Below are 22,447 nucleotides of genomic sequence, written 5' to 3'. Positions count from 1 at the left end.
GCCATTACTCTGGAGAGTTCGACATTATAATATATTCTAATATTATTTTCACATGTCCTGAACTCTCCACATTATCATTTGAATTGTTCACTTTGACAATTATAGTTTGATTATCACAGTTCACAAGAATAGCTGATGTGGGTTTCTCAATCACCGACAAGTCCATAAAGTGTTCACGAAGCCATACTGCTTTAACTATAGTTGTGTCTAATGTTGTGAGTTATGCTCGCATTGTTGACCTCGTTAAGATGGTCTGCTTGCAAGACTTTCATGAACCGACACCATCACACGAATAAACTCCTTGTTGCTGAGATCCAGTCACTGATGGGAGATAAGGAGTTTATTCCATCAAAGCTTCGTAAGGAACAAATACGGACGGCACATAGCCTTGTATTGAGGAGCTTTTGTCTCTTAACTGTAACCCTATACTTCTTGTACATAGCATGTCACATTGTAACATGATAAAATGTCAAGTTTCAACATATCATAACATACTAATAGGATATAGGTGCACGCATGGTTCATTTTACTTTGCATGAAGTGCATGCATAGAATGTATGGAACTCTCTTCAATGGAAGGAGAGAGAGCGAATATGAACTCTCAAAAATACTTTGCACTATTCACGCTTTAAAGAAGTGTTTAAAAAAAGAGCAATGATACACACACGACACTATTTGAACGATTTATGCACGATGACTGGGCTGAGCCTTTCATTACGTCTGATGCATGGATTAGCACCCTTGGATCAGTCGTTGTGCAAGGGTCGGCTAGCAAACTGTCGTCCATAAAGTAGTTTCGCTAAAAAAAATCTTGGTACTATTCGAATTCACCCTCAATCAGTTGAATGTTAGGATTTGATTCTCCATCTTTTAGTATTTCGTACAATTTCTCAATCTCCCCTCTACTCGTCCTATTCGATGCGGCTGCCGGGAAGCTGAAACGTGCAAACGCGTAATCAACCTGAAGCGCTTGGCTCTTCGCATCCCAACCCGGAATTAATTGGCAGGCAGACGGAATCCCACTGGCCTGCTCCCGTGCGTGCGTGTGCCCTTTTATATATCCATCATCGACACACCTTGCTGCAACCTGAAACCTAGCCCCACGCATTTGCAAAGCCTGCGACCGATCAAAAACTTCTCTCGCCGGAGCCCGGCGGCGCGGGAGTGGCAAGATGAGCTTCTACAGCTACGACAGTGATGATGACGACGACGACCTCGTGCTCGTGCGGCATGGAAGCGAAATGACGGCACGGGCGGCAAATGATAGCAGGTACAGCATGTGGACGCAGACCGAGATGGAGAAGCAGATGTTCTCGTGGTCATTTGAGGATGTGCGCAACAGGAATCTTCTCAAGAAAAAGGTAATTCTTCTCAGTTAGCTTGTTCTACCTGTTTATCTTCGTTTGTTTTCCAGATGGTTGCCTAGGTGTTACATAGGCAAGTTAGCAGATGCCTCTTCTACTTCTGAATAACCAACGCATGTTCGATCGTCAAAAAATAAGCGTGCATCTTTTGTGCACAAAGATTTGTTATAGGCGTTTTAGTGTCAAAGCATGCACTTCATTTCTGTTAGAATTTTCAGTACATTTTTTGTAGGATTTTGTAGGATGCTTTGGTTTTTGTTAGAAAATAAGTATCTGAAATGCGTCGTGCCAAAATACCAGTATACGTCTGAAAAGAAACATAACTGATCAATAATGTTTGATAAAAGATCTATCAATCTGAGCATAGTATGTTCATCAAACTGTAGTTCAAATACACATTCATGGAAAAAATATAAATTTACCCGCCTTGTAGCCCATACGATTCATGGACCATCTAGGTTTTTCTCATGTATCTCCTATATTTTATTCTTCAATTGTTCTCTCGGGTCTATTAAGCTTTTCTTAATAACTGTATATATTTTAGTTTTCTTAATAACTGTAAGGAGTACTACTGTTTTGTTGTGCACAGTTGGCTCAATCCTGCACTCTGTTTTCTGTGCTCTAGTCTTATTCCATTGCATTTACATCAGGTTAAGAAGGTACCAAGAACTTTCACTTCACTAGAGGAGTACATGGGATCGGTTACCGTACCACTGATCGAAGAAACTCGCGCCGATCTCTACTCTGCGCTTGAGTGCATCAAACACGCACCAGCCACCGAAGTGAAACGGATCGACGAGCTTTGTTCAAAGCAGTCCATCTTCAGCATTTTGGTCAAGAAGCCTGAACCTATGAATACAAACCCGGGGGAAGTTTATGCCCTCAAGGATGCAGACATACTTGTGTTCTTGGATCGGAAGCCGAGGCACATCTCGGACCTGGGGCGCAGCAAGGTGCCCTATGTGATTGCCTCGGTGCTGAAAGCAGAGGACGCCAACGGCAATGCGATCGTGAGGCTGTCAGGCGGGAAACGGGACCTTGTGCCGCCCCTCATTGCGGTGTTCCTGATCAACATGACGACGTACAATCGTATATGGAATGCACTGGACATGCATGTTGCTGGCCTTAGGAACACCAGCATCATTGAGAAGATTGTCAATTATACTCCAAGGGTAAGTGCTCTAATTTACCTTTGACATGCTTTAATTTTATCTTGTAGGAACTACACCTTTTGAGTTATGTAATGCGTGTTTTCTTTTTTGATGGTTGGTTGGCCAAGATGACAGTTCAGAACTACCTCTACATTTGCCAGACAGATCACTTGGCCTTGAGAAATTTAGGCTAAACAAGTCACAGCAGATGGCAGTACTTGACTGTGTTTCAGCAATGGAGCAGCAGGGTACATATCCGGTGCGTCTGATATGGGGGCCTCCCGGCACAGGGAAGACGAAGACGATCAGCACGCTCCTGTGGTCCATGATGGTCAAGAACCACAGAACGCTGACCTGCGCTCCGACCAACACTGCGGTGTTGGAGGTCGCTTCTCGGATCCTCGGCCGGCGGTGGAAATGGCTGCTTTCTGAGTGATGTTGTGCTGTTTGGAAACGAGGATCGGATGAACGTCGATCAGGACCTCACCAAGATCTTCCTGGAGAAGCGCGTTCGCCGTCTCCAGAAGTGCTTGATGCCAAGTTCAGGGTGGACTAGTTGTCTGAGCTCCATGGTACGGATTCTCGAGGAACCTTTGGTTCAGTATGCTACGTACGTTGAGCAGACTGAAAGGCTGATAGCGGAACGTGCTAAGAAGGAAAAGGAGGAACTTGCGAAGAAGAAGGCAAAGAACAAAGGGGTGGAGGTTAAGCAGGATGTTGCTAGAAAGAAAGCAGATAAGAAGAGCATAAAGATACAGTCGTTCAAAGAATATTTCGTAAGTAACTACAAACGAATCGAGGATGATCTGCGCACCTGCATCAATACTTTCTGCGACGATCTCCCAAGATCAGCTACATCTAGGCAGAATTTCCGTTGCATGACGGAGGTTCTGCACCTGCTTACAGAGTTTGGGAAGCAAGCGCAGTCCGAACCAGAGAAGCAGCTGCAGACGCTGTTCAGAGACACGTCGGACGGGAAGAACAGCTGCCTGTTTCAGAGTCTGGTGTCATACGCCCAGGACAGCGTGCGCTCAGAGCTTAAGCAGGCGAGAGCCCTGTGCATCGAGAAGCTGAATTACCTGTCCAACAACTTCGACCTGCCAGACATTTTCGACAAGCGGTCCATCGAGGAGTTCTTGCTGCAGAAGAGCAAGAGCGTGCTCTACACCGCCTCCAGCTCCGCCCGCCTGCACTACCTGCAGAAGGCCGAGCCGTTCGACATCCTCGTCGTCGACGAGGCGGCGCAGCTCAAGGAGTGCGAGTCGATGATACCTCTGCAGATTCCTGGGATCCAGATCGCCGTTCTCATCGGTGATGAATACCAGCTGCCCGCTCTCGTGAAGAGCCAGGTGATCCGGCATTGTCCTCCTTGGTGGTTTTGCCCGTTGATCGCTTGCTAGGACGATGCTTATAAACCCTTGCGTTGCGTGCAGGTGTGTGGTGAAGCAGACTTCGGGAGGAGCCTGTTCGAGAGGCTGAGTTCGCTGGGGCACCCCAAGCACCTTCTTAACGTGCAGTACAGGATGCACCCGGGGATAAGCAGGTTCCCGGTCTTGAGCTTTTACGGCGGCCAGATCGACGACGGTGAGAACGTCCTGCGCAGGGACTACGAGCGCAACCACCTGACCGGGCCGATGTACGGGTCCTACTCCTTCATCAACATCGAAGGTGGAAAGGAGAGCTCCGGCAAGCACGACAAGAGCCTCATCAACAACATCGAGGTCGCCGCCGTGACCCGGATCGTGCAGAGGCTCTTCAGAGGTATGCGCTCTTGCTAGTTAGCTTCACACTGAATCCATGGATGAATGGGTGATTTGTGCATGCGCGTAGAGTCGGTGGAGATGAGGAGGAAGCTGAGCGTGGGCGTGGTGTCGCCGTACAAGGGCCAGGTCCGCGCCATCCAGGAGAAGCTGGGCAAGACGTACGAGATGCACGGCGGGTTCTCGGTGAAGGTCCGGTCGGTGGACGGGTTCCAGGGCGCCGAGGAGGACATCATCATCTTCTCCACCGTGCGGAGCAACAGCACCGGCTCCGTCGGCTTCCTCAACAACGTGAACCGCACCAACGTGGCGCTCACACGGGCCAAGTGAGTCGAGTCGAGCTCCCCGGTTCGCCTGCAGCATTTCCTCCATGAGTAAGTCGCATGTGATTTTGTGTTGTCGTTGTGTTTGCTTGCGCAGGCACTGTCTCTGGATCGTGGGCAACGCGACCACGCTGGTGAGCAGCAAGACGGTGTGGCAGAAGATAGTGGCGGACGCCAAGGAGAGGGGCTGCTTCTTAAACGCCAACGACGACACGGACCTCTCGGGCGCCATCGTCAAGGCCGTCATCGAGCTCGACGAAGTGGAGAGCGCGCTGAGCATGGAGATGGGTAACCTGCGCATCGGCGGGTCACGGTCTGGGGTACGCAACAACCAAACCCCGTGCAGAAATCCTGGTGCCGATTAGCTGACAGCGTTTTTCACTTCAGGCATTTCTTCTCTCTGTAAATAAACACCATGTCTTCCCTGCAGAAATCCAAGACAAAGTACGTATGAAGTTCTGGTCGTCAGCGAGCAGAAGGAATTACCAGCCATGTGCTCTGCAAGACGGTAGTAGTAACAATTGGATGCAGCGACGACTGCAACCAACCTTTCCCTAGTGTATGTCCTGTACTGATGTGTTCAAGGCTCTTAAGATGTCTCGAGTACATGCTTCTTTGTCACAACTGTTTATACACTTCTTAATCCAGCAATTTTTATTAGTATGATTCGGAGTATATGTCTTGAAGGGCGGATGACGAGCATCCAAGCAATATCCAACTATCGCGTCAAAGCCCACTGGTGCATCTTGAGCGCCGGGTTTCAGTGAACGATGCACACTCATGCTAAAAGTCCTTCAGTCTAGCCCAATCACCAGCAGCATTGAAACCGTTGAATCACGAGATTCCAACTTGAGCCCATCAACTTTGCTCACCTGTCAAGCAACACTCCAATTAGAACTTATAAGCATCCAATGAACAATGCACCAAAACTTATGTCAAAAGACCCTCCATGCCGGTTCTGAAATGTGAGCTGTGAGGTGAGGCTGTACTCTGAACTTCTTTTAGATCACTAAAGTAGATAGCACAGTTTACACAGGGGGTAGATGACACATTTTATATTAGTTTAGAGCATCTCCGACAGCCGCCCAAAAAGTGCTTCACGCGCTAAATTATTCGTTTTTTGGGCGCCGAGGAGCATCAACAAAGGATGCAAAATTGTGCGCGCGCTGGAAAAATTTTGGGCACGCGCTAAAAAACGCTATTGCACGCACTATATTTGAGGCGCCAGCTCGCGCGCGCAGCAAACTTTGGGCCGCTGCAGGTGGGGCCGCTGGATTGGGTGCCGTGCTAGCGCGCGCCTGTTGGAGATGCTCCGGTCCGTGAAATTTTTGTGCGGCTGTTGAAGATGCTCTTACAAGATGGCACAGTTTCTATAAAGCATCATCCTCGTTACAAACACAAGAAGAGACGTTTTGAGTTTTCAGTTTGTGCTGTTTTAGCTGCTGGATCATGCGCAGCATGGACTACGACATGTCCAGGAAACCTAGAGATCAGCAGCGCAAGAGCTGCAGGTCCAGGGCCCTGGTTCTACTTATCGTCGTCGCCACCAACACAGCCACCTTCCTCCTCTTCTCCGACGCCAGCTCCGCAATCGGCATTCGCTCCGGTGAGCACGGCCGGTGCATCACCTTCTGGAACTCGACTAAGCTGTCGCTCCGTGACATCAACATCACGGAGTATGCGCTGGCCGCTAGCCGCGACGAGCTCCTGCACCTGCACGACCGCCTCGTCACGGCAAGCTCCCTTGTCGTGACGCTCCTGGGCATAAACGACACTTCCAGCAACATGGCAGCCGCCAGGGACGAGCAGAAGCATGCGGCAGCCGACGGACTGTGGCAGCCGGAGCTCACCGGAGAGCTCCAGCTGGCCGTCGGCCCCCACAAACTGCCATTAGGCTTCACGAAGAACCTGGGGTCCGATCAGCTGTTCCCGGCAGTGGGGCAAGGGTGCCGCCTTTTCCCGGACGAGCTGGAGCGCTATATGAACTACAAGCCCGGCGGCGAGTGTCCGTCTGACGAGCAGTTCTCACAGCGGCTCATGCTCAAGGGCTGTGAGCCACTGCCACGGCGTCGGTGCCGGACACGCAGCCCGGCAGGGTACGCCGAGCCCACTCCACTGCCGGCGAGCCTGTGGTCCATGCCGCCAGACACCAGCATCATGTGGGACGCGTACACGTGCAAGAACTACTCCTGCCTTGCTAATCGCAGCAAGAGCAAGGGATTCTACGACTGCAAAGACTGCTTCGACCTGCGCAACGGCCGGGAGAAGGGCCGGTGGATGCGCGACGACGGTGCACTCTCATACTCCATCGATGCCGTGCTTGCGACGAAGCCAAACGGCACAGTGCGCATCGGGCTCGACATTGGCGGCGGGTCAGGCACGTTCGCTGCACGGATGCAGGAGCGTGGGGTGACCGTGGTGACCACGTCCATGAACTTTGATGGCCCATTCAATAGCTTCATAGCTTCGCGGGGTCTTGTCCCCATGCACCTCAGCATCGCGCACCGGCTACCGTTCTTCGACGGCACACTCGACATCGTGCACTCGATGCATGTGCTCAGCCACTGGATCCCTGATGCCATGCTCGAGTTCGCGTTGTTCGACATCTACAGAGTGCTGAGGCCTGGAGGATTGTTCTGGCTCGACCACTTCTTCTGCCTCGGCACGCAAATGAACACGACATATGTGCCCATGTTCAATCAAATTGGTTTCAACAAGGTGCGGTGGAATGCGAGACGGAAGCTGGACCGAGGGATCAAGATGAACGAGTGGTACCTCTCAGCGCTGCTCGAAAAGCCCACTACCTAGTGACCATTTGCTATTTCACTCTCTGACATTATACTCCAGCAATTTCATCATGATGCAGGAGAACAAGTAAATGAAGCAATGTATCCATTCAACGAATTAGTGGTGTACAGCATAAGCATAGACTGTACTTACCAACACTCTCAAAATCGATCACCTTGCCATGATCGTTTCAACTTATTCTCAAACCATGTAAATTGCATAATTCTTAGCCTACATATCAGAACTGCAAAACAGGAATTACCGTTTAGAATTTCTCTCTGTTTATATGATTCTATTGTACCATGAGAGCATCATGGTGTTCCATCCTACTATACTTTTCCTTCAATTCAACAGAAGGGACCAAATGCCTACCTTATTTGGTGATTCCAAATCCACTGCACTCACATTTTCTTCCCCTCCGCCTCTGTTTCCATCTTCTCTGTCACAGACTCTCCCGATCGGCATTGTTGAATTGGCGCTGAATTTGTCGCCGGCGATTGCGAGCATAGGGAATTACCAGTCACGTGCTCTGCAAGACGGTAGTAGTAACAATTGGATGCAGCGACGACTGCAACCAGCCTTTACCTAGTGTCTGTCTTGTGCTGATGTGTTGGAAGACTCTTAAGATTGCCTCAAGAACATGCTTCATTGTCACAACTATTTACACTTCTTAGTGCAGCAATCCACACAAATATCCCAACTGTCTTGAAGGGCGGATGACGAGTATCCACACAAATATCCTAACTGTCGCGTCAAAGCCCACTGGCTCATCTTAAGCGCCGGGTTTCAGTGAACGATGCACGCCAATACTGAAAGTCCATCAGTCTAGCCCAATCACCAGCATTGAGCCGTTGAATCACGAGATTCCAACTTGAGCCCATCTACTTTCCTCACCTGTCAAGCAACACCCCAGTTCTAAACTTGTCAACTGTGAGGTGAGGTTGGACTCTGAACTTCTTTAGTAGGAGTGGTAGTAAAAGATAGAAGTAGTGGGATAGCACAGTTTCTATAAAGCATAAGCATCGTCCTCGTTACAAACACAAGAGGCATTTTGAGTTTCCAGTTTGTGCTGCTTTAGTTGTTGCAACATGCGCAGCATGGACTACCACATGTCCAGGAAACCTAGAGATCGGCAGCACAACAGCTGCAGGTCCAGGGTACTGGTTCTACTTATCGTCGTCGTCACGAACATAGCCACTTTCCTCCTCTTCTCCGACGCCAGCTACGAAGTCGGCAATGGCTCTGGCAAGCACGACCGCAGCGTCCCCTTCTGGAACTCCGGTAACATCACGGACTACGCTCTGGCCGCGAGCCACGACGAGCTCGTGCACCTGCACAACCACCTCGCCACGGCAAACTCCCTTGTCGAGACGCTCCTGGGCCTAAAGGCCACTGCCAGCGACATGCCAGCCGCCAGGGATGAGCAGGAGCATGTGGGGGGCGACGGATTTTGGCAATGGGAGCTCACCGGCGAGCTCCAGCTGGCCGTCGGCCCCCACAAACTGCCATTAGGCTTCACGAAGAACCTCGGGTCCGATCAGCTGTACCCGACGGTGGGGCAAGCGTGCCACCGTTTCCCGGACGAGCTGGAGCGCTATATGGACTACAAGCCCGGTGGCGAGTGTCCGTCCGATGAACAGTTTGCGCAGCGGCTCATGCTCAAGGGCTGCGAGCCATTGCCACGACGGAGATGCCGGCCACGCCGCCCGGCAGGGTATGTCGAGCCCACACCACTGCGGGCGAGCCTGTGGGCCACGCCGCCAGACACCAGCATCGTGTGGGACGCGTACACGTGTAAGAACTACTCCTGCCTTGTTAACCGTCGCAAGACCAAGGGTTCCTACGACTGCAAAGACTGCTTCGACCTGCTCAGCGGCCGGGAGAAGGGCCGGTGGATGCGCGACGACGGTGCACTCTCATACTCCATCGATGCCGTGCTTGCGACGAAGCCAAACGGCACAGTGCGCATCGGGCTCGACATTGGCGGCGGGTCAGGCACGTTCGCTGCACGGATGCAGGAGCGTGGGGTGACCGTGGTGACCACGTCCATGAACTTTGATGGCCCATTCAATAGCTTCATAGCTTCGCGGGGTCTTGTCCCCATGCACCTGAGCATCGCGCACCGGCTACCGTTCTTTGACGGCACACTCGATATTGTGCATTCGATGCATGTGCTTAGCCACTGGATCCCCGATGCCATGCTCGAGTTCACCTTGTTCGACATTTACAGAGTGCTGAGGCCTGGAGGATTGTTCTGGCTCGACCACTTCTTCTGCCTCGGCACGCAAATGAACACAACATATGTGCCCATGTTCAATCAAATCGGTTTCAACAAGGTGCGGTGGAATGCCAGACAGAAGCTGGACCAAGGGATCAAGAGGAACGAGTGGTACCTCTCAGCGCTGCTCGAGAAGCCCATGACCTAGGTGACCATTTCCTATAGAATTTTCACTCCCTGACATTATATTCCAGCAATTTCATCATGTTGTAGGAGAACAAATAAATGAAGCAATGTATCCATTCCACAAATTAGTGGTGTACAGCATAAGCATAGACTGTACTTATCATTTATCAACACTCTCAAAATCGATCACCTTGCCATGATCACTTCAACTTATTCTCAAACCATGTAAATTGCATAATCCTTAGCCTACATATCAGAACTGCAAAACAGGAACTGCCGTCTCGGATTTCTCTCTGTTTGTATGATTTCTATTGTACCATTAGAGCATCATGGCGTTCCATCCTATATTTTTCCTTCAATGGAAGGGAGCAAATACCGTACCTTATTTGGTGATTCCAAATCCACTGTACTCACAGTTTCTCCCCTTCCGCCTCTGTTTCCGTCTTCTCTGTCACGGACTCTGCCTCTGCCTCTGCTCCGGCTTCCACCTCCTTGGTCGCCGCGATCGGCATTGTCAAATTGGCGCTGAATTTGTCGCCGGCGATCGCCTGGCAGCGCTCGAGCATCGACTCCGACTCCGCCGCCCTGCCCAGAACAGAGTACAGAACGTACTGGCAGAACAGGGGGCGGTAGTCGCCGGGGTCCTCCCGCGCGAGCTCCTCGAAGGCGGCGATCGCCTCGTCGGCCTTGCCGTCCACGAAGAGCGTCTGCGCCGCGAGGAGCCGGGCATATTGGTCGCCGCCTCCGGCGGCAGAGAGGCGGGCCCGCGCGGCCTCCGCGCCGCCGAAACGGGAGAGGGCGGCGGTCTCGACGATGAGCTTCTCGAAGGGGTGGGAGTCGTCCTGGATGGCGTCCTCGGGTGAGACCGTGACGGTGAGCGCGGGAGGCGGAGGCGGGGACGGTGTGCACGCGATGGCCGGGGAGGTAGCCGCGAGGAGGACCGCGGCGGAGGCGGCGAGGCGGAGGGAGGAGATGATGGGGTGGGGGGGAACCGAATTCGAATTGGTGGTGGCTTTCACAGCCGTGGGTAGATCATACCGGCGCCGGGAGGAGGAGACGAGGGCGAAGGGGCTGCGGATGGAGGCTGCGCCGGCGAGGAAGGCCATGGCGGCGGCTAGGGTTTGCGGCAGGGTTTGCGGCGCGGAGATTACCCAGGTTTGAGTTTGCAAGTCACGACTCACGAACAGAGGTGGAGAGAGCAACGGCGGAGTTTTGTTTGCTGGAGAAAAAGAATTGAAATTTCGGTCGGTACGCTGTTTGGTAGCCTGGCGGTAGGTGGCGTCGGCGCCTCCGACTATTTCTTTACTTCTGTTTTTATTTCCTTTTTCTCTTTCGATGAAAACTGACTAGTACTCCTCTATAGTGTCATGCACACAAATTTGAATTTTTTTAGGGGTACACAAATTTGAAAAACACCTAAAATGGACATAAGATCATTGGACGCGTCTAACCGGCGGCCGGCTGCCCACTAGCCCTTCGTGGTGGCCGGCCGAAAAAAGGTAAGTTTTTGTCTCCTGACTCGTATTAGGAAAAATAAAAAGGTGTGGATATATGTGAAGAGGATAAATAATTGCAAATCATATATGTGAATGAATGTGAACACACTTAATTTATGTTTTCAGTTTTTTAAAAATTCATAACTTTTAAACCGCGCATCGAAATTAAGATCCGTTTTCACTGTTGGAATCCTCGCGACATGCTCTTCAAAGTAGATCCCGTATGGGGATATTTCGACGAACTAGTCTTCTTGTCAACTAAACATCAATGTCTGTGCAACTAAACTACATTGTCGTGTCAACTGAGCATATGTGTGTGCCAATAGTCGTGCCAACTAAACATCAATATGTGTGCAACTAGACTATATTACAAGATATGACAATTCATATGCGACTATGCGGACCAGATTGTGCAAGTCCGTGGCCATGCATGTGCCAACTAGGACTACTATGTATGCAACTACAACTACTGTGGATGCAGCTCCAAAAAAGTGGGTTTGAAAAAATGCATCATGCAGTACTAAAGTTGCACAAAGTAGTACTGAAGTTGCACAATATAGCGCCAAAGTTGGCATCAAAAAAAATTCGTCCAAACATACCCATGCGGGATCTAGTTTTAAAGATTTTGTCGCAAAGAATTCAACTGTGAAGACGGATCTGAATTTCGACGCGCGGTTTGAAAGATATGACTTTTTAAAAATTTGGAAAACCAAAATAATTATACGTGAAGCTGTTTCTTTCAAATCGGACTAACCAGTATATTAAATACTAATAACGACATGCACTAGTAGATAAAAAAAAAACTCATGCATGGCTAGGAAGCCCGGCCGCTCGTTGTCTCTAAATAGTGCGTATGCACTTTTTAGATTTTAGGAAGATCATTTAACTTTTCTGCACAAGATTTAACATTTTGTCTTTAAAATTTTCAGTTGAGCTTTTCGACTAAATACACTTAAACTTTATTTCGAACTGTCCTAAGAGACGATAAAGGCAATTTCATTGCTCGAGGAAATTGAAAATTTGATTGGTGCGTAGAGGTACCACGAAGAATGGAGGGCGTTCTGATGTGGTGGTGGTGACTGTTTTTAACGATTTTTTATTTTATTGCTTATGATTTTCCTCTCGCTACTTTCAAACATTATGTAATAAGGAAGCTAATAAGGTTGCTTTAAGCAAAATTGTACCCCCTCTTCGTGTTTTGATTGGTTTGAGGAGCATTGAAGCGAAGTTGTACCCCCTCATAAACGATGCAAACTGTCATTTCGAACGAATAAAAGCTTTGTGTTTTTCAAAACAAAAATAGCTTCATGAGGAATTTTGCCTGCTCAACAAGTGAAGATGCTTGATTTCTAATCACACCAACAGTAATAAATTAATTACATGAAATTAGCACCGTTAAACTACAAGTTAGCGGCTTCACAAGCTAAGTTCACGCGTAGATTTCAGATTCCTGTATGTACACATTTTGAATGATCAGACCATAGACCAGCCTTTTGTAAGTCTTGGGGTCGCAATCAGCTATGTTTGCGGCAACTTCTCTATATTTCAGCTCAGAAGGGAACACCGCTTTTATCTCTAGCCGCTGCTGAGGGGATGGTAATGTGCGAGCTTTAGCTTCGAAGGGATCCTCCGCAGAATGTACAGAACAAGAGCTGAAGGAACGATTTCGACAAGCTGTAGAAAAAAAGGGGTTAAGAACAGTAGACATCAATGCCAATGATGGTTTCAATTTAGACTAGGCAAAAATAAAATGAGGTGGTGACTATGGGCTGCAAAAGTCAGACATACCAAGTAATATATGAAATTCAGAATTGGATGGTCAAGAACATCCAGATCAGCTTCTTTATCGAAGGCAGCGAAACACATCTGCGAACAAAAGTGCATCAGCAAAAGTGGGAAATGAAATGTATGACTTGCAATCTCGTTCAAGGATTAGAGGACAGACATCCTTACCATCACGCATCTTGCCAAGAAGCAACAGGAACAAATAGCGGCCACTCTGCCAACCTCGCTCAGCTTTTGTTGCCTTCCTTTGGACTCAATAGGAAAACGTTTCAACATGAGGAATAGCCTGCCAAACAGATCAGGAGCACATGAATGTAACGTAATGTTATAGTTGTATAGTATAATTCCATACACCAAACCCTGAACAAATGGAGATAGTCTAAAGTACTAAACCACAAACCATTACTAGATTGTGACTAGCCTAGTAGATTAATTTGACTATACATGTACGATCTAAATGCATCATAGTCCAAACTTTCTTAAAGAGGTATTCTTACCTCCCTCCATAAAGCAGAAAACCCAGGGCAGCGGAAAAGGACAGTCCCGCAATGAATAACTTTGAAAGGAGAAGCATAGATGGGTTTGGATTCAACCACAGCAATACCCAAACCAGAACCTGCAAGAGACAGATGTATGTGAGTATTTTGAGACAAGGCAGTCTAACTGTGATTGAGTACACAAATAAACACAGATGAATAGAGCAGTTAGTGATTTGAGAAGATTCATGCAGAACAAGCGCGTGAGGGGTCAATATTAAATTAACAAAACTCAACCATCAAAAACTACCAATAAATGACTAACTGCAAACAATTTCCTATTACCTTTATGCAATATTTCTGTTATGCTGCTTCAGATATCAACTACTTCCTCCGTACCAAAATGTAAGGCATCCACACATTTCAGGGTTCAACTTTGACCACCAATATGGTTTATGTGCCTCAATGGTATGTTTATCGTGGAACATACATACATAACCATGTATTATGGGTCTAATTGATGATCAAAGTTGAATCTTGAAATTCATGAGTGCCTTACATATTTGGACGGTGAAAGTAGCAAGATAGCAAGTGCATCTCTATTCAGGAAAAAAAAAGTGCATTGCAGTTTCTCATATTGTATAGTTTTCAAATGTCCAAATTTTCATGAAATTAATCAGTCCGAAAAAAGGAAAAATATATGCCTGAAACGCTGTACTATTATCTAGCACAGGCAATGCTAGTAGAACTATACAAAAGTAGTGCAGACTTATAAAGAACCTGCTTTACCTGAACTGCATAAACGACACCGTTAATAGTATAGAAACCTGATCTAAGGCCATCAGTGTCTAGACCACGTGCTTGATAAGATATTTCAGCCCAGAAAAGTGCCAACATTGCGTAGGTGGTGAAGAATGCAAGCCCCGGCAGATCAAGAATAACATGCTGAAAGATCTGAAATAAAATAAACACGAGATAAAACTCTAGTCAATCAATTGAATATTTCATTCGAGTGACAGAAAATAATGAAGGTATCCAAACCTGAGGGTTCACTAGTTGCACTTGACGACGGAAAGCAAAGATGGAACACCTTGCTGCAGATTAGCAACAGAGTAAAATTAGCATTACACGGGATATAAATGAGCATGCAAATTTTACCCCAGTTGAGACTGAACAATATACCTCCATTAACCAAGAAATTAAGGAACTGGAAGACCTTTTGTGTTGTCCATCCATATTCAGGAACTCTGTGCTGTATTCTAGCAACTTGGATCTGCATATACACATACATAGCTCAGTGTTAATATTGCCTTCTCTTCCTCGAGTAAATTTATTCATCAAGCTGTAAACATTGGCATGTGCACGTGACAAGTATAAACCTTACTAGAACCTAAGATGTTTATTTATTTATTTGCAAGGAACCGAGGTATTTACAGTTGACAGTTCATAGAATTATATGTGTAATTCGGATGCTATCAACGCATTCTTATCCACCAAGGTTTTCATGGATTAGAGAGATAAGCATGAAAGCAAACACAGGTCCTTGTCCACCTATCTGTATTCGGAATCACGGTTTTCCCCTTGGTTGATCTATAAAGCTCTGTAAGATGCTATTCGTTCACATTATTGGCTTTCATACAAAACACTAGTATTATGCTCAAGCCACAAAGCAGATAAAAACAGCCTTTATTCTCTAGTGAAATCGCTGGTTGTGACATCACAAATTTATTCATCGGTACCCCTGCAAAATATTCTCTTGCCTTGCCACCAGGGCACCAACCTAGTAGTAGAAGGAGTACAGGTTTGTTCCGTGGACAGATTAGATGCTTACGAAGGATGAGGCGGCGATGAGGCTGTAGAGTGCGGCGAGGGCCCAGAAGATCCCGTCCTGCCACGCCGGCGAGCCGTTCACGTGCTCCCACCACCCCGCGAAGGCCGCCGGCAAGGGCACCGGCGCCGGAGCCGGTGCCAGTGCCGCCGCCGCCATCGACGCCAGGCTGCACGGAGATCCCTGGAAGAGAGACAGACAGACGGCCTTCCTCTCCGGGTATAATAATCAAAAAAATCGGGTGGCTTGGGGGATCTGGTGGTGCCGCTGGCGGCGACGTGGATTTGTAGGGGTGGCTCGCGTCACCTTCGTAGCTCGGAACGGGACGGGGAACACAGGTTGGATCGGAGCCGACGTGTTTGGTAGTTTTGTAGTACAGGTACAGCCGCGCTCTGCTTATATCTGCGCCCGCGTTCTTGGCTAGAATTAGGACTCCGGCTCGGGATCCCATCCGAGTCCGGGGAAACATCAGCTTTTGTGTTCTTGTTGTCCTAAAAGGAAAAAGAAAATCCTTGGGTACGTCGGATCCTGATCAAACGCATACAAGTATTTACAGTGGCACGACATTTTTTTCTGATATTTTTTTACACTATATGATAGTTTTACTTTAGAAGAAATAAACATGGTGAAGTTTGCACAGTGGCATGGCAAATCTATCTGTTTTCACAATGCAATTCTAGAGTTTGATGGCAAAAGCTAAAAATCCGGCGTCAGATTTTTTACATCCAGAAGAAGAAATAAACAGACTGACTCAGTGCGTGAGAGATCCAGAAGCGAAATAAGGAGCGTCTGCAAGAGGCCCCTCTCCCCACCGGTGAGGGAGCGGATCCCTGCCTCCCCGGCTTGCTTCGATGGCGGGAGGAGGTGGCGATCTCGCTCATCTTCTTTAGGTGTGTAGATAGGGTGGGATTAGGCCACGTCGGTGTCGATTTGGAGAAGGGTTTGTCGCCGGAGAAGTAAATATGCCACTTCCTTTCTCCCATGTCGGTGTTGGTTTTCCCGCCATGAGGGCGGCGTTGCTCTCTGTTGATCTGTGTATCAAGCAGTAGTTTGGATCTCATGCCCGTCGAGGGCAGTGAAGTACGGTGGGATAAATTTTGCTCCTCGTGGGTCTTTGAATCGCTCGGGTTCTTTGATCAAACAGGGTGGCAAAGCGGTGTAGACGTCTTGGCCTTGTGAGTTTTGTTCTCCCCTCCCTCCCTATCGTGGTGCCGGCGTATTCCTCATCATCGGCGCGGTGGCAAGGTCCTGGTGTGCAAGTGGGGGAGGATCTATGGATTTGCGTGGTGATTCTTCGGTGATGGCTATTGCTCTGGTGTGCCGGTCCTTGGTGACCAAAGTTGGAGACTTCCCATCTGCCATGGCTGTCTTCAAGAAGGTGTTGGCTCTGGGAGGAGCGGTAGCGGCGGCGGCACGCCCTCAACTCGCTCCGGCGAGCGTAGTCTTCGTGAGGTGGTTTGAGGACCTCGTTGTAAATTTATTTACTTTTGGGGTGCTTTATACTACATCCGAATCATTAATATAATCCTGAGGTCCTTTTTGCAAAAAAGAAGAAGAAGAAATAAACATTTGGATACTTGTTGGCCGGGCGAGTCATGAAAACACCCGTTTTTGTGTTTGGTTATTATATTCCGACGCGGTCAGGCCCAGGGTCCAGCTTAATTGGATATTTGTTGTCTCTTTCATGTATTGGTTGGCCAAAAAAGGGCATGCCTTTCACGACGGGAAATTAAACAGCCTCCAGTCCACTGTCCACAGATTTACGGACCATGTATTGATTTACGGAAGCAGGTAACTCGCGATTACCAACCATGTATTGGTTGATTTTTGTTCGCATGTAGCCTCCCGCAAGCCGCAACTCACCAACCTCCTAACCTACCACAAACCTCACTATCTACAGCGTGTTAGCAATGCAGGGCAAACCTGATGAGCATCGTGCCAATATTCTACGGCACTTGCGTTGTTGGTGTAGCAGCCACTACGATGGGAGACGAGACCTTGTCGTCAGGCGACTCGTGAATTGCTGAATTGTTCTGCTACATGTTGCCAAGTTGTTTGTTTCGGATCTTTTTTTTTAGAGTGCTGAAAGTTCAGAGGGGGTATCCGGCACAGAGGTTACCATCTCACCGGTCCGGGTCACCGTCGGCACACATTCGGACAAAACCAACGATCAACTTACCAGAACCAGAAGCTATATAACTTTCATATGCAAAAGCCACTTTCGACTAGTTAGGCCTGTCTTTGTGACCAGAGAACAAGAATCGTTCGAGCTTTGGTTCTCCCTTGTATTGTTTTCCTTTAATTAGTGGCAGGATTCAGCATTAATCAAGAAAAAGAAGTTCATCCGTTAACTACGGAGGATCAAGCGATAACCATATTGTTTAATTAACTATACGAACCGAGCAAAAAATCATCACAACTGCTGAGCGGCACACATAAGATAGCCCACACACAACACCCGAAAGAATGTCTCGTCGAGACAGCAGTCGGACATTACCACCATCACTCCTCCCCTAGAGGGGTCATCGCAAACCCTAAACCGCGAGCAAACGACTCCAACTACACCATAGGCGATAGTTGAACCCACCCAACATTGTAGAGGCCATGTGAAGATGTATAAAGATCCGTGCCAAAACTCATGCACTTGTGACCAGACACAGTTTCGACTCTGATGGAGAACCACAGAGAAGAACTAGACATGGCTGGCGCCACGGAAGATCATCGAACGAACCACTTGCTGCCCGTCATCGTACGCCACTGGAACCCACCACCGCAGCTTCGACTTCACAGTAACAAACCAGCCGAGGCAATCCCGCGGACATGTCGAAGAAGATCCAACTACCTCAACCATAGCCACGTCTCCAACATTGCTCCCTCCATCATCTTTGCCACAAAGGCCTCGGTGCCAATACCACTGTCTCCCACTGGCCCCGCTCGCCAATACTCAGCTGCAAAGACGAAACCCCCAAGGAGGAATAGGGCACCAAGGCAGTGACATCGTCCGATCAAACAAGATCAAAGTTTTCCTCCATAGCTGCAACGATCCGCGCAGGAGGGGTGTGGAATGATGCCTCCAAGAAGGTAAGCGACGACCATGGGCCCACCAACGCTGGTCATGGCGACAACCGAGATAGGGTCTTCACCCAAGCTCACGACGCCACCTCATCCGCATATCATCTCACCACGATGCCCACCTAGCACCACCATCGAGCTAGCTCACAGTTGAAGAAGCCCATCGTCGGAGCAGCCGACCGCACCTTGCGAAGGCCGTTGACCAACACTAGTTGTTAGATCCGCTAACCGCCGATAGGAAGTCGGGTCACCGGATGCAGCATGAACCATCTATCCTTGCCGAGTACCACGCCAACAAGGACCAAAGATAAGCCGACCGAGGCTATGAACTACCTCGGTTCCCAGTCGTGACCAATATCCCACACGCACGTGCACCACGTGCACCCGCCGGAGAATGCAAAAGAACCAACATCCATAGGCGCGCTCCTGCTCCATCACTACGCGTTGCTCCACCACACCACCCACTGTGTGACACCCACGATTCAATCGTATCATACACGCAAATGTGTACGATCAAGATCAGGGGCTCACGGGAAGATATCACAACACAACTCTAGACACAAATAAGATAATACAAGCTTTATATTACAAGCCAGGGGCCTCGAGGGCTCGAATACATAAGCTCGATACACAAGAGTCAGCGGAAGCAACAATATCTGAGTACAGACATAAGTTAAACAAGGATGCCTCAAGAAGGCTAGCACAAAAGCAACATGATCGAAGAGGCAAGGCCTCCTGCATGGGACCTCCTAAACTACTCCTGGTCGTCGGCGGTGGCATCTGGCTCCAGGGATCCACCATCTAGTTGCATCAACCAAAAAGAAGAAAGAAGGGGGAAAAGGGGTAGCAAAGCAACCGTGAGTACTCATCCAAAGTACTCGTAAGCATCAGATCTATACTAAGTATGCATTGGTATTAAATGGAAGGTTTGTATCTGTGGACTGAACTGCAGAATGCTAGAATAGAGGGGGAAGGCCTAGCCTATCGAAGACTAGCATCTTCAAGCAGCTCCAAGCATCTTGCAGCATGTAGAAGAGTAAAGAATAGCAGTTTATAATTAACAAGCATGTTGCAACATTAATGCCCAGAGATCCTTCCTCGACTCCCTACATGAAAGCAATCCCGGAGCCACATATCCAAGTATCCATTTGTAGTTGTATAAGATCAGGATATAAGTCTGAACGTCCATTACCGTGGACACGATATTTGAATATATAACTTCCCTGAAGGGGTGCACCACGTTACCCAACACGCTCGATCACTCTGGCCGGACACACCTTTCTGGGTCAATGCCCGGCCTCGGAAGATCAACATGTCGTAGCCCTACCTAGGCTCAGCAGAGAGGTTCCTGCCGGTCTACATCCTAAGCACTCCGGGGTCTGGGCCCATCGCCCGTAGCACTCCGGGTCGTTGTGTGCAAGGGGATACTAGCACCACCTCTGCCTGGATGGCGCGATCCGGCCCGGCCATAATGTTGAACTGGAACTCTGACAAAGCTTCGGCTAATACCACGACGCCGAGGCCCATAACTATTCTCGTGTGGTGGTTAGTGCGTAAAGGCCAAAGGCCAACTCAGAACAAATACCCAAACCATAGTGTATTATTAGCTTGCGGAGACGAGTAGAGACTCACGATCAAAAAGTGACCCCATCGCCCTGTCTCGTGGACTTACGACAAAGGCCCAGAATGCCTGACCATGCCACGTAACCATCTTGCGGGTGCTCTCTGGGCCCGCCTGACTTTCACCAAGGTCTGAAGTAAAGTCAAGGTAACAGTGTGTCCAAACATCAAGGGGAAAACCCGAGGAATCACCCTTGGTGTATTCCACTCGATGTAATCATCAGGGTGAACATAAGAGGAACCACCCTCGAGGTTCACACTTGAGGTGTTGCACGACAGAGTCGTATCGGAAGTGGTTAAGGAGGAATCACCCTCGATGACCATGACCGAATAGCTACACTACAGAGGTCTCATCAGGAGTGATGTATGAGGTTCCACCCTCGGCACTCGATGGTAACCCTACAGAGTCGAGCAACAATAGGGGCGTGATGTCATGTGAGGTGTCGGGCTTTGGTCATCGATCACGTTGATCGAGGCGTCGATGATAAAGCAGGGGCAACAAGGACAAGGTGGGGGTCACTGATGGATCTCTAGCCAACCTATACTGAGCAGTTTAGGATAAGCAGATACGGTACAACAACAGGTACAAAAGCAGGCTATGCATCAAAATAGGAGCAATCAATTACAGTAGCAAAATCTAATGCAAGCATGAGAGAATGGAATGGGTGATATCGGGATGATCAAAGGGGGGGCTTGCCTGGAAGCTCTGCTGAAAGGGAAGAAGGGTCGTCGTCGACGTAGTCGATCACAGTGGCGGCATCGGTCTCGGGTCTACCGGAGAGAAGAGGGAGAAAAACAGTAATACAGAGCAAACAGATACATGACAAGTCAACAAGCAGAGCTAGGGGTGATCTAACGCAGTACTATGCGATACTGGCGAAGGGGAAAAACATCCGGGAAAGTTTTCCCGATTCCGGACGTCTATCACACAGATGCACCGGAGGGGAAAGCTTCGACATTTGCTATGATAGGGACGTGTGGCGGATGAACAGACCACGTATTCGGATTCATCTCTTCGTTCTGAGCAACTTTCATGTATAAAACTTTTTCATCCCAGTTACAGTTATTTTCCTAAGAATTTCCAAAGTTTTAGCAATATTCTGAATTTATTATTAATTCCAAAACGGAGTTATTGCACCAGCATGACGCCATCATGACGTCATCGGTCAACACTGACCGTTGACTAGTCAAATAGGACAGTAGGGCCCGTCTGTCATTGTCCTAACTAAACTAAGAGTTTTACTTAACTAAGTTTAGTTAATTAGGGTAAGTAAACATGGTTAATTAAGCTAATTAATTAGTTAGTTAAATAATTTTATTAATATTATTTATTAAATATATTTTTAACTCTTTTTTTAAAGCCATGGCATTGGGGCCCATAGGCCAGTGGCACAAGGCCAGCGGGGCGGGGCGGATTAACGGGCAGGTGCGCGTGCCTGAGGGGCGCGATGCCCGCGCGAGGCTGTGACCTCGACGAGGCCAGCGGTGCGTCGGCGCGGCGCGGCAATGGGGCATGGCCGCCGGACACGACCGACCGGAGCAGGCGCTGCGGGGCGCGGGTTGCGGCCGGCGGCGAGTGGGTGCGGGCGGGCGCATCCGCGCGTGAGGAGGGCTGCGACGGTAGCATCGGGCGATGCTGCGGGAAGCAGCAGCAGCGACCGCAGTAGCGCGAGCAGAGACGTGGTGCCCGTCGCGGGGCACAGGGTGGGCAGCAGGCGCGGTCCCGAGCAGCCGCAGCAAGGAGCAGGGACGGCGGGCGAGGCGAGGGAGCACGGGGCCGCCGCAGCAGCGGGGCACCGGCGGAGGCGGTGAGCGGCGCGGACGAGGCCATTCACAGGCGGGCGCGCGAGCCGTGGACGTGCACGGACCGAACGGGATCGAGGCGACTACGACGAGCGATGAGCGCGGGAGGGAGGGTCGAGGAGGAAGGGGAGCTCACGGGGAGGGCATACGATGGCCCGACGATGGGGTTAGTAGCAGCAGACGGCGCCGGCATTGAAGAAGACGGCGGCAAACGGCAACGAGGGGGACAGGGTCGGCGACGTCGTCCTCGGGCGACCGACGAGTGAGGGGTTGAGGAGGCTCCGGAGATGCCGGAGTCGGAATCGTCGGCGAGGTCGACGACGCCCGAGGAGGAAGAAGATGGCGGTAAGGGCGATGTAGGGGCGACGAGCTCGATTCCGTGGCCGGGGAAGATGTAGCGGGGCACGACGCTCGGGGACTTGTCAGAGAAGGGCGGGGACAGCGGTGGCCGCGATTAGCACGACGACGCAGCCATGGGCGCGCTCGGACGCTGTGGATCTGGAGGAGGGAGGAGCAAGAGGGGGAGAGAGTGGATTTGGGCGAGGGGATGAGAAGGCAGGGGGAGAAATATCTGGGGG

The 22,447-nt window shown here is 49.5% G+C and overlaps 5 protein-coding genes across 6 annotated transcripts; 3 read left to right on the top strand and 2 right to left on the bottom strand.

Annotated features, from left to right (window-relative positions):
• Positions 1-2,979: 2,979 nt before the first annotated feature.
• Positions 2,980-4,963, top strand: LOC123139342 (probable helicase MAGATAMA 3). Its single transcript, XM_044559149.1, has 4 exons — positions 2,980-3,864; positions 3,949-4,276; positions 4,346-4,601; positions 4,696-4,963. Exons 1-4 carry the CDS (start codon positions 2,980-2,982, stop codon positions 4,961-4,963), a joined length of 1,737 nt encoding a protein of 578 aa, XP_044415084.1.
• A 195-nt stretch (positions 4,964-5,158) lies between these two features.
• LOC123137798 (protein SLOW GREEN 1, chloroplastic) lies at positions 5,159-11,015 on the bottom strand. Of its 2 annotated transcripts, none has more exons than XM_044557644.1 (2): positions 10,171-11,014; positions 5,159-5,470 (listed from the first exon to the last, which is right to left on the bottom strand). In XM_044557644.1, the coding sequence occupies exon 1, from the start codon at positions 10,893-10,895 to the stop codon at positions 10,200-10,202; it is 696 nt and encodes a 231-aa protein (XP_044413579.1). In that variant the 5' UTR covers positions 10,896-11,014; the 3' UTR covers positions 5,159-5,470; positions 10,171-10,199. The 2 variants fall into 2 exon arrangements, with proteins under 2 accessions (XP_044413579.1, XP_044413580.1); XM_044557645.1 differs by lacking the exon at positions 5,159-5,470 and adding an exon at positions 7,624-8,279 and having other exon boundaries at positions 10,171-11,015.
• Positions 6,057-7,486, top strand: LOC123139341 (probable methyltransferase At1g29790). Its single transcript, XM_044559148.1, has one exon. It carries the CDS (start codon positions 6,057-6,059, stop codon positions 7,404-7,406), a length of 1,350 nt encoding a protein of 449 aa, XP_044415083.1. The 3' UTR covers positions 7,407-7,486.
• LOC123137797 (probable methyltransferase At1g29790) lies at positions 8,445-9,950 on the top strand. Its single transcript, XM_044557643.1, has one exon. It carries the CDS (start codon positions 8,474-8,476, stop codon positions 9,809-9,811), a length of 1,338 nt encoding a protein of 445 aa, XP_044413578.1. The 5' UTR covers positions 8,445-8,473; the 3' UTR covers positions 9,812-9,950.
• Positions 11,016-12,523: 1,508 nt separating the features above from the next.
• Positions 12,524-15,801, bottom strand: LOC123137796 (tobamovirus multiplication protein 3). The gene is made up of 8 exons (XM_044557641.1): positions 15,378-15,801; positions 14,729-14,819; positions 14,588-14,640; positions 14,336-14,500; positions 13,568-13,686; positions 13,239-13,356; positions 13,074-13,151; positions 12,524-12,959 (listed from the first exon to the last, which is right to left on the bottom strand). The coding sequence occupies exons 1-8, from the start codon at positions 15,531-15,533 to the stop codon at positions 12,861-12,863; spliced, it is 879 nt and encodes a 292-aa protein (XP_044413576.1). The 5' UTR covers positions 15,534-15,801; the 3' UTR covers positions 12,524-12,860.
• Between the last annotated feature and the right edge of the window lie 6,646 nt (positions 15,802-22,447).

Source organism: Triticum aestivum, chromosome 6B, assembly GCF_018294505.1.
Source record: "Triticum aestivum cultivar Chinese Spring chromosome 6B, IWGSC CS RefSeq v2.1, whole genome shotgun sequence".
Lineage (NCBI taxonomy): Eukaryota > Viridiplantae > Streptophyta > Magnoliopsida > Poales > Poaceae > Triticum > Triticum aestivum.
Note: the sequence above shows the minus strand (reverse complement) of the source record. Positions and strands in the feature narration are given on the sequence as shown.

Excerpts from the sequence above, each read along its gene's own strand:
- LOC123139342 (XM_044559149.1), top strand. The coding sequence starts at position 2,980 with ATGAACGTCGATCAGGACCTCACCAAGATCTTCCTGGAGAAGCGCGTT. Across the intron at positions 3,865-3,948 it reads CCGCTCTCGTGAAGAGCCAG|GTGTGTGGTGAAGCAGACTT; the intron begins GTGATCCGGCAT and ends CGTTGCGTGCAG. Across the intron at positions 4,277-4,345 it reads CGTGCAGAGGCTCTTCAGAG|AGTCGGTGGAGATGAGGAGG; the intron begins GTATGCGCTCTT and ends GCATGCGCGTAG.
- LOC123139341 (XM_044559148.1), top strand. The coding sequence starts at position 6,057 with ATGGACTACGACATGTCCAGGAAACCTAGAGATCAGCAGCGCAAGAGC.
- LOC123137797 (XM_044557643.1), top strand. The coding sequence starts at position 8,474 with ATGCGCAGCATGGACTACCACATGTCCAGGAAACCTAGAGATCGGCAG.
- LOC123137798 (XM_044557645.1), bottom strand. The coding sequence starts at position 10,895 with ATGGCCTTCCTCGCCGGCGCAGCCTCCATCCGCAGCCCCTTCGCCCTC.
- LOC123137796 (XM_044557641.1), bottom strand. The coding sequence starts at position 15,533 with ATGGCGGCGGCGGCACTGGCACCGGCTCCGGCGCCGGTGCCCTTGCCG. Across the intron at positions 14,820-15,377 it reads TCATCGCCGCCTCATCCTTC|ATCCAAGTTGCTAGAATACA; the intron begins GTAAGCATCTAA and ends GTGTATATGCAG. Across the intron at positions 12,960-13,073 it reads TGAATTTCATATATTACTTG|CTTGTCGAAATCGTTCCTTC; the intron begins GTATGTCTGACT and ends TTTTTTCTACAG.